This window comes from Podarcis erhardii (genome assembly GCF_964252035.2).
Source record: "Podarcis erhardii genome assembly, chromosome: 17".
NCBI classification, from domain to species: Eukaryota; Metazoa; Chordata; class Lepidosauria; order Squamata; family Lacertidae; genus Podarcis; species Podarcis erhardii.
Window position 1 is genome coordinate 31,815,811 of NC_138515.1, and position 8,869 is coordinate 31,824,679.

At 46.6% G+C, this 8,869-nt stretch overlaps 1 protein-coding gene across 2 annotated transcripts in view; it reads left to right on the plus strand.

Moving 5' to 3' along the window:
* The window catches only part of CPLX1 (complexin 1), a 162,500-nt gene extending 154,666 nt beyond the window's left edge, over positions 1-7,834 (plus strand). For both annotated transcript variants that reach the window (XM_081845710.1, XM_081845711.1), the window contains exon 4: positions 5,633-7,834. In XM_081845710.1, coding sequence (XP_081701836.1) covers positions 5,633-5,830 — 198 coding nt within the window. In that variant the 3' untranslated portion in view covers positions 5,831-7,834. The remainder of the gene's footprint in view (positions 1-5,632) is intronic.
* The last annotated feature ends 1,035 nt before the right edge of the window (positions 7,835-8,869 follow it).

Sequence of the window (8,869 nt, forward strand, 5' to 3'; positions counted from 1 at the left end):
CAGTGTACAGCCCTTGCATGTGTACACTCCTGCAAAGGAAAGCCATAATGTCAGAGGAATAATAATAATTTATTATTTGTACCGCACCCATCTGGCTGGGTTTCCCCAGCCACTCTGGGCGGCTTCCACAAAGACCAAAAATACACTAAGATGTCACACATTAAAAACTTCCCTGAACAGGGCTGCCTTCAGATGTCTTCTGAATGTCAGGTAGTTGTTTATCTCTTTGACATCTGATGGGAGGGCGTTCCGCAGGTCAGGCACCACTACCGAGAAGGCCCTCTGCCTGGTTCCCTGTAGCTTTGCTTCTTGCAGTGAGGGAACCACCAGAAGGCCCTCGGTGCTGGACCTCAGAGTCCAGGTAGAACGATGGGGGTGGAGGCGCTCCTTCAGGTATACTGGGCTGAGGCCATTCAGGGCTTTAAAGGTCAACACCAACACTTTGAATTGTGCTCGGAAACGTACTAGGAGCCAATATAGGTCTTTCAAGATCGGTGTTATGTGGTCTCGGTGGCCGCCCCCAGTCAACAGTTTAGCTGCCGCATTCTGGATTAGTTGTAGTTTCTGGGTCACCTTCAAAGGTAGCCCCACGTAGAGCGCATTGCAGTAGTCCAAGCGGGAAATAATTAGAGCATGCACCACTCTGGTGAGACAGTTTGTGGATAGGTAGGGTCTCAACCTGCATACCAGATGGAGGTGGTAGACAGCTGCCTTGTACACAGAACTGACCTGCGCCTCCATGGACAGCTGTGAGTCCAAAATGACTACTAGGCTGCGCACCTGGTCCTTCAGGGGCACAGTTACCCCATTCAGGACCAGGGAGTCCTCCACACCAGCACACCCCCGTCCCCCAAAAACAGTAGTTCTCTCTTGTCAGGAAGTCCACAAAATGTAGCTACAAATGAAAGTGCTCCAGATGGTTATACAATACATATCAAATTGCAATCAAAACAGAGCAATGAAGGTGTTGCTTCCCCGCTCCCTTTATCTGGGGCAGTTGATGCCAGCTGATTATCAATGAAAGATGAATTTCTTGTTGGAAGAGCTCCTTTCTCCAAAGCCGATCCCCTCCCCACCCCTTTAAACATCTCCATATGCCAGTGAGCATTTGTGTTCCAGGGCATGTGGTGCTAAAGGTCAGCACTGACATCCAGCTGGCTTTGTCAATTTATTTCAAGTCCCAACAATACCCGTGTGGTTTGCCAAAATCTGTAATCACAGTAGGAAGAACCTTAGCAGGGAACAGGTTAGGGTCATTTGGATGGTGGAAGGAAAGCAAGGAGTACTGGGGAAATGAACCAAAAGAGCAAAACAGAATCATTTCTTATCATCGGAACGTATTACCTGCCTTAAACCGAGTCAGGTCACTGGTCCCTCTTGCTCAGCTCTGCCTACACTGACCCCCACATTGGTGGGCTTACCCCTTGGCAACACTGTAATGTACTGAGAGCCACGCAACCACTTGGCTGTTGATCCATTGTAGCGTTGCCCCTTGGTAATCCTGTGAGCCTTATGCAAGGTCAAGGATGGTGATCACTAGGGGTCCAAGTGAGAATAAGGGCTCAGGGGGCCTGGTCAGGTAAAGGTAAAGGGACCCCTGACTGTTAGATCCAGTTGTGGCCGACTCTGGGGTTGCGGAGCTCATCTCACTTTATCGGCCGAGGGAGCCAGCGTACAGCTTCCGGGTCAAGTGGACAGCATGACTAAGCCACTTCTGGCGAACCAGAGCAGCGCACGGAAACGCCATTTACCTTCCTGCCGGAGCAGTACCTATTTATCTACTTGCACTTTGATGTGCTTTCGAACTGCTAGGTTGGCAGGAGCAGGGACCGAGCAACAGGATCTCACCCCGTTGCAGGGATTCGAACCACTGACCTTCTGATCGGCAAGTCCTAGGCTCTGTGGTTTAACCCACAGCACCACCTGCATCCCAAGGGCCTGGTCAGAGAGTTGGGGAAAGGCAGGGCATGCTGGGCCTTATTTGGTTATTTTCGGCACAGCAAAATAAGCACTTTGCCAGCGTTGCTTTCCCAATGACAGAGTCGCTTCCTGCTTAACAGGAAGGAGAAGAGGGTAGGAGAGGCTATGGGGAGGACGGCACCAAGAGGAGTGCCAGAACAGCTCCACTGCTGAGTTTGCACCCCTCTGTGACTCAGCCGCTCAACTGCTCTGCCTGTAACAAGGAAGGGATTAAAAAGAACAGAAAAAGAAAACGGTAGGAAAATGTTTATTAAGTAGCAAGGAGTTTATTGGCAGCCTGGTTAGATGGGCAGGGTGCAAATAAAATGATGATGATGATGATGATGATGATGATGAATCACAGAGGTGTGCAAACTTGCCAGTGGAGCTATTCTGGCACTCCTCTTGGCTAATAATAATAATAATAATAATAATAATGGTATACCACCCTTTTTCTGCAGATCTCAGGGTATTTGTATGTAAAATTACATACAAATAATGCAAAATACATAATAAAAATAAAAACAGAAACAAACCAATAAGCCTCCTGCGGCAATACATTTAAAAGGGCACCGAATGTCAAGCAGTCAAAGGCCTGGTTGAAGAGGAATGTCTTCTTCTGGCACCTAAACTATTATGAAGTATTATGAAGGCACCAGCCGAACCTCCCTGGGGAGAGCATTCTACAAATAGGGAGCCATAGCAGAAAAGGCCCATTCTCATGTTGCCACCATCCAGAGCTCTAGTGGAGGAGGAACACAAAGAAGGGTCTCAGAGGAACTGGAGTCATGTTGAGTGTACCTTGTTCCCCGCTGGAGTTTATGAAAAAGTGGAGTTGAGTTATTGACCCTTGGCTGGTCACATTAATGCGGGAGGGTGTTTCAGCAGACCAGCTGTCAAAAGAGCTGTCAAAAGAACAACAGTCAGTCCAGGGGAAACACTGAAGAGTTTGTCCCAGGATAATCCTTTGATCCCTTTGTAAATCCCATGTAATTTAATTTTTTTTCTTTTTGAAGCTGCTCATTCTCGTCGAGTGTTTTGCTAGCTTTTGCGGAGAGTTTGTCCATACCAGTTACCCCACGAATCATGTATATTGAATTTCATCTTGATTCCGGCACGTGGCTTAATTAGAATGCAAAAGTGAAAGGGAAGGTGGGGATCATTCGGACAAAGCAATTACTTTTGGATCAGATGGATGAGTTCTTTTGCAGGAGATAATCTAACACCCTCTGTGCCCTTTCGCTCGTGAAGTGCCTTCTTAATTCAGCATAACTGAAATGGCTTGGAGTGGCCAAAAGCAGGTCATTTCCCAAGCTATAGATTTTCACGTAAGTCTGAGCTGAAGGGATCTGGATTGCTAACTGATTTCGTTTTTTAAATGCTAGACTGTTTATTTCTAGGGAGTCCTTTTAAAAAAAATATGCCAACATTTTATTATGCAACAGCTACACAAAATCATAGAATCATAAACTGTAGAGTTGGAAGGAAACCTGGGGGTAATCTAGTCCAACCCCTTGCACTGCAGGAATCTCAACTAAAGCATCCATGACAGATGGCCATTTAACCTCTTCTTAAAAACCTCCAAGGAAGGAGAGTCCACCACCTTCCAAGGGAGTCTGTTCCACTGTTGAACAGCTCTTACTGTAAAAAAGTTCTTCCTGATGTTTAGTCGGAATCTCCTTTCTTGTAACTTGAACCCACTGGTTTGGGTCCTACCCTCTGGAGCAGTAAAGAACAAGCTTGCTCCATCTTCCTTGTGACAGTCCTTGAGATATTTGAAGGTGGCTTTCAAATCTCCTCTCAGTCTCTTTTCCAGGCTTAACATACCCTACAGCATTTCCCTTTTTATATAATGATGAAAGTACAGAAGCTGTTACATAAGGACACAGGAAGCTGTAAAGTCAGACTGTTGGTCCATCTACATTCGTACAGTCTACACTAGCTCTCCAAGGTTTCAAACAGGGAGTCTTTCCCAACCCTAGCTGTGGGCTCAAATGGGACTGGAAATTCTCAACTGCTCATACCCAAAGTTAAAATCTAGCATAATTGTCAAACTTTGATTTTACAACAACAACAACAACAACAACAACAACAACAACAACAACAATTTATATATTCCCCATCCATCTGGCTGGGTTTCCCCAGCCACTCTGGGTGGCTCCCAACAGAATATTAAAACACAATAAAACATCAAACCTTAAAAACATCCCTAAACAGGGCTGCCTTCAGATGCCTTCTAAAAGTCACATAGCTGTTTATTTCCTTGATATCTGATGGGAGGGGATTCTGCACGGCAGATGCCACTACTGAGAAGGTCCTCTTCCTGGTTCCCTGTAACCTCACTTTTCCCAGTGAAGGAACCACCAGAAGGCCCTTGGAGCTGGACCTCAGTGTCCAGGCTGAACGATGGGGGCTGAGACACTCCTTCAGGTACACAGGGCCGAGGCCATTTAGGGCTTTAAAGGTCAGCATCAACACTTTGAATTGTGCTCAGAAACATACTGGGAGCCAATGTCAGTCTTTCAGGAATGGTGTTATATGGTCTCAGTGGCCACTCCCAGCCACCAGTCTAGCTGCCACATTCTGGATTAGTTGTAGTTTCTGGGTCACCTTCAAAGGTAGCCCCATGTAGAGCGTGTTGCAGTAGTCCAAGCAGGAGATAACTAGAGCATGCGCCACTCTGGTGAGACAGTCTACGGGTAGGTAGGGTCTCAGCCTGTGTACCAGATGGAGCTGGTAGACACCAAAACTACAGTATAGCAGTCTTTGTCAACCTAGTGTCCTCCAGATGTTTTGGAACACAGCTCTCATCAGCTCCACTCAGCACGGGGCTTGTAGGAATCATAGTTCAACACATCTGGAGGGGACCAGGTTGGTGAAGCTTAAATTTTAGAGTTTGAAGGTATCTTGGGCATATCCAACCCAATTCCCTATGCCATGCGGAACCCACGCTTTAGGATACACCTACAGCATCCCTGACAGGTGACGGATGAGTTAGTGTTAAGTATCTCCAGTGAAGAAAAAGCTCCCTGCCTCCCCAAGGCTGCCTGTTCTACATCAAACTGCTCTTCCTGTCGGAATAGCTCTCCTAAAATGTAGCTTATTTCTTGCCATAGTCCTTCCCTCTGAAGTGACAGAGGGCAAGTCTGCTCCACCTTCTTCATGATCAGCCCTTCAGACATTCATCTACCCAAGGCAACTTGGAGAGTGTGTGATGAATAATTCTTCCCCAGAGCAGCCACAGAGAAGCATTCCATATGGTTGAAAATCCACTCAGTAAATTACCAGTTGGGTTGGGACTTTTTTTCCCCAGTCTTCTTTATTCAACTTTTGTGCAACCGAGCAGGGGATTAAGAGGGATTTGTTTCTTTATATAATGTTCCTTGATTTTTAGGGGTCATGCCTCTTTCGTCAGCTTTGTCATTCAAGGCTGGCCTGACATTTTAAAGAGGCTGTTTGATTTAAAGGCTCAGCAATATTGACCACCAACAGGCCACGGCAGAGATGAGATCTTTGCAAGAAGCAAATATTAACATTCGGTATGGCATCCTCTCCTGCTTTAATTCCTGGTGTTAGCTGTGAGAGTGACAAAATTGTGTGTTTTTTCCTTCCTTCCTTCCCTCCTTCCCTCTCTCTACTTCCCTACAATCCTCTCCCCTATTCCCTGATGCAGTATGGAATAAAGAAGAAGGAAGAAAGGGAAGCAGAAGCCCAGGCTGCTCTGGAAGCCAATGCCGAAGGGAGTCTGACACGTCCAAAAAAGGCCATCCCCCCTGGCTGTGGCGACGAGGACGAGGAGGAAGAGGAGAGCATTCTAGACACCGTTATCAAATACCTGCCTGGTCCCCTCCAGGACATGTTCAAGAAGTAAATGGCTACAGACTGCCAGTCTGTCCGTGGACAGTAAAGGAAATGGATTTCCCATTGACCAAATGGGGAATTTATACTTGCCACACATCACGCAACCTCTCCCCACCCACAGCTCCAGCCCCTTGCCATTTACTCAAGCCCCGCCCCGACCCACACCCTCCTCCCTCTCCCATCCATCCCTTAATTTGTACATATTCACATCTAGTCGATGCCTCCAAGTGGATGTAAAGATGAATGAGCTGCAGTCTACACAACTTTTTATTATTATAAAGCCATAGTTCTGCGTATGTTAAACAGAGGCAGGTGTACATTAAGCAGAGAAAAGGGACTAGAGCATGCTCGTTTTTGTCTCCCAGCAAGAGGGAGGGTTCACCCACAGTGAATGATAGGTGGCATGCGTGCACACACACACGCGCACACACACACACACACACACACACACCTCATTTACTGAATTTGTAATTAACAGAATCAAGGCACCCATTAGGATGCCCCTTTATAGGTCTAAGTTGAAAGTACTCACTGTTTTTGGATAGAACCACCTTCCTCTTTTGGGTGATGGTGGCGGGGCAATGTCTGTGAAATTCTTCCCCTGTCCAGTAACATTGCCCACCCTCCTTCTCTCTTCCAACTGACTTGGTTTGCCCTCAGCGACATCACCACATAGACAAAACTGATCTGCTGCATAATGTAGTAATATTGCCATGTTCCCTGTGAGATGTTTGATTGGCTGGGATCACTTCCATGATTAATCTAAGCAACATTCCTCTCTTAGATTTGTCCTCAGCGATGCCACCAAAATGCCAAGTGTGATTGGCTACATAGCAATAGGGCATTGTCCCAGTGACCAGCCTGACTAACCCCAGAAGGCGATAGAGGCAGGTGGAAGTGGCAGATAAGCAGAGCAGCTAAGGGAACAATGGCCAGTGTCAAAAACAATGAGGCCATTAATATATTCACAACCGCTGCTTTGGAACAAATATTTCAGCCTCCACAAATCACTACTTTTGGCCCCAAAATGGAAATGGGAGGATATTCGGCAAAGCCCTGCCCTTGTAGGGTGTCTCCAGCCCAGCTGAAATGGAAACACATGTTTGTTTTCTGCTATTCCCATTATTCCTCATCACTGATAAGAGATAATGTCGAAACTGGACCATTCACTGCCCATAATTCCAGCCCAGATGTCAGTGGAAGAGCTGCATTCAACTGCACTTTATAAGAAAGCATCTACGTGCCTCAGAATCTTCTAGGCAAGGGTCTTGTAGCCTTGAAAACAGCCATAATAGGAAGCTAGCGAGGAGGTTTCTTGACAGCACAATCCTATGTATGCCTGTCAGAAGTAAATCAGAATATCAGAGAATTGTGGAGTTGCAAGTGACCTCGAGGGTCATCTAATCCAACCCCCCTGCAATGCAGAAATCACAACTAAAGCATCCATAGCAGGTGGTCGTCCAACCTCTGCTTAAAAATCTCCAATGAAGGCACTTTTAGTATGGTGAAACTTACTCCTCCCAGGTAAGTAAATATAGAACTGCAGTTTTGGCTTGCAATGTGCTGCCTTCCCTTTCTAGCTTAACAAAAGTCGGCCAGTACATTTCCTCTAATCTATAAAGTCTCCAGCTTGTTTGGAGACACTTGGATCATCTGCACTATCCAGTCAACTCACGTTGAAGCCCTCAAGTTGTTTTTCATGGCCAGATGGGGAGGACTAAAGGAACCATGCTTCCTTGGAGATACAGAGGGTCCCTTGGCTGAATTTCCAAGGTCTTAAAAAACGAAAGCGCACCTCTAATGCTTTATTTAACAGAGAGACTGGGAGCAGGAGAAGTGCACACTACAATATTCCACCCTGTTGTTCATTTCAAAGCGAACCTGCTCCAAGTTGGTGGGTACTGGTCACTTAAAGTATTATTAAAATGTAGATATGAGGCTTCTCTGCTTTGTATTGGCTTGTGATAGGCATCCTTCGTCATACCCCCTTCAGAAAATAAATGGGTATGAGCCTTTGTCCAATGACAATGGCCAATTTTTCACCTGGGAAACTGAAGTTTGAAAACGCTGACGCCTATCCCAAATCAGAGAAGGGCCATAGTTCACTGGCGTAGCAATACTGCGGAGGTAAGAAATCCCAGAGGGATGGGGGGTGGTTTCTGTTTGAGATCTGGGGTAGCTCTTGAAGGCATTATGGAACTAGATGAGCCAAAAGTGTTAAGCAGGTGCAGGGAGATTCTCTCTTGGAGCTTCTGCTTTCTAGATACTGTTGGCTTTCTAGATACTTCAGCTTCTGCACTCCGGCACTTATTCTGTCCCAGGGCCAGAACTGAGGTTACCTTGCTAGTGTGGTGGAACTCAGTGTTCATTGTTTTCTGTGTGTAACATTCCCAGGTCTGATCCTGGAATTGGAGCTGAAACACATGGTCAGCAGGACCGTGTGAAAAGTCTGTTTGTCGCTGGTCTAGCTATACCACTACTGGTAGCCAAGGAAGTGGGAGACTGATAGAGGGCTTCAACTTGTGCATTGAGGCTTCCCCCCCTCTCCTCCCTGTGTGTACTTTCCTTGCCCCCTAAATTGTCTGGGATGGTGTAAGGCGAACCCCCAGAATGACACACAGTGGGAAGAGGATCATTCAGTTTTGCAAGCTGATACGCTTCTGCAGATGGAATTTTGTGACTGAATTGAATTCCAACCTGAATGGTTGAATAGAAATCTTCTGGCATTACGGCCCACCAGAATAATGGGTGTCACCCTCACTGGCCCCACGCTCACTCTCACATTTCCAAAGGGCTGCTTCTACATGCATTGAGGCTGAAGGTCTGGAGCAGGGGTCTAGCTGTGCACAGATCGGTCCCCCCCATGATTTAGAATCACACAGGGAGTCCAGTGCTCATGGGTAGAGGGGGGTAAGGATGGAGCAACAGGGGTTGAGCCAGAAAATGCCTTTAAATCTAACAACAGATATATAATGTGAGCCTGCAACTTGTGAAGCTCAGTCCTGTTATTGAAAGTTTCCCAGTCTGAATGGCCAAATCTGCATTGGCC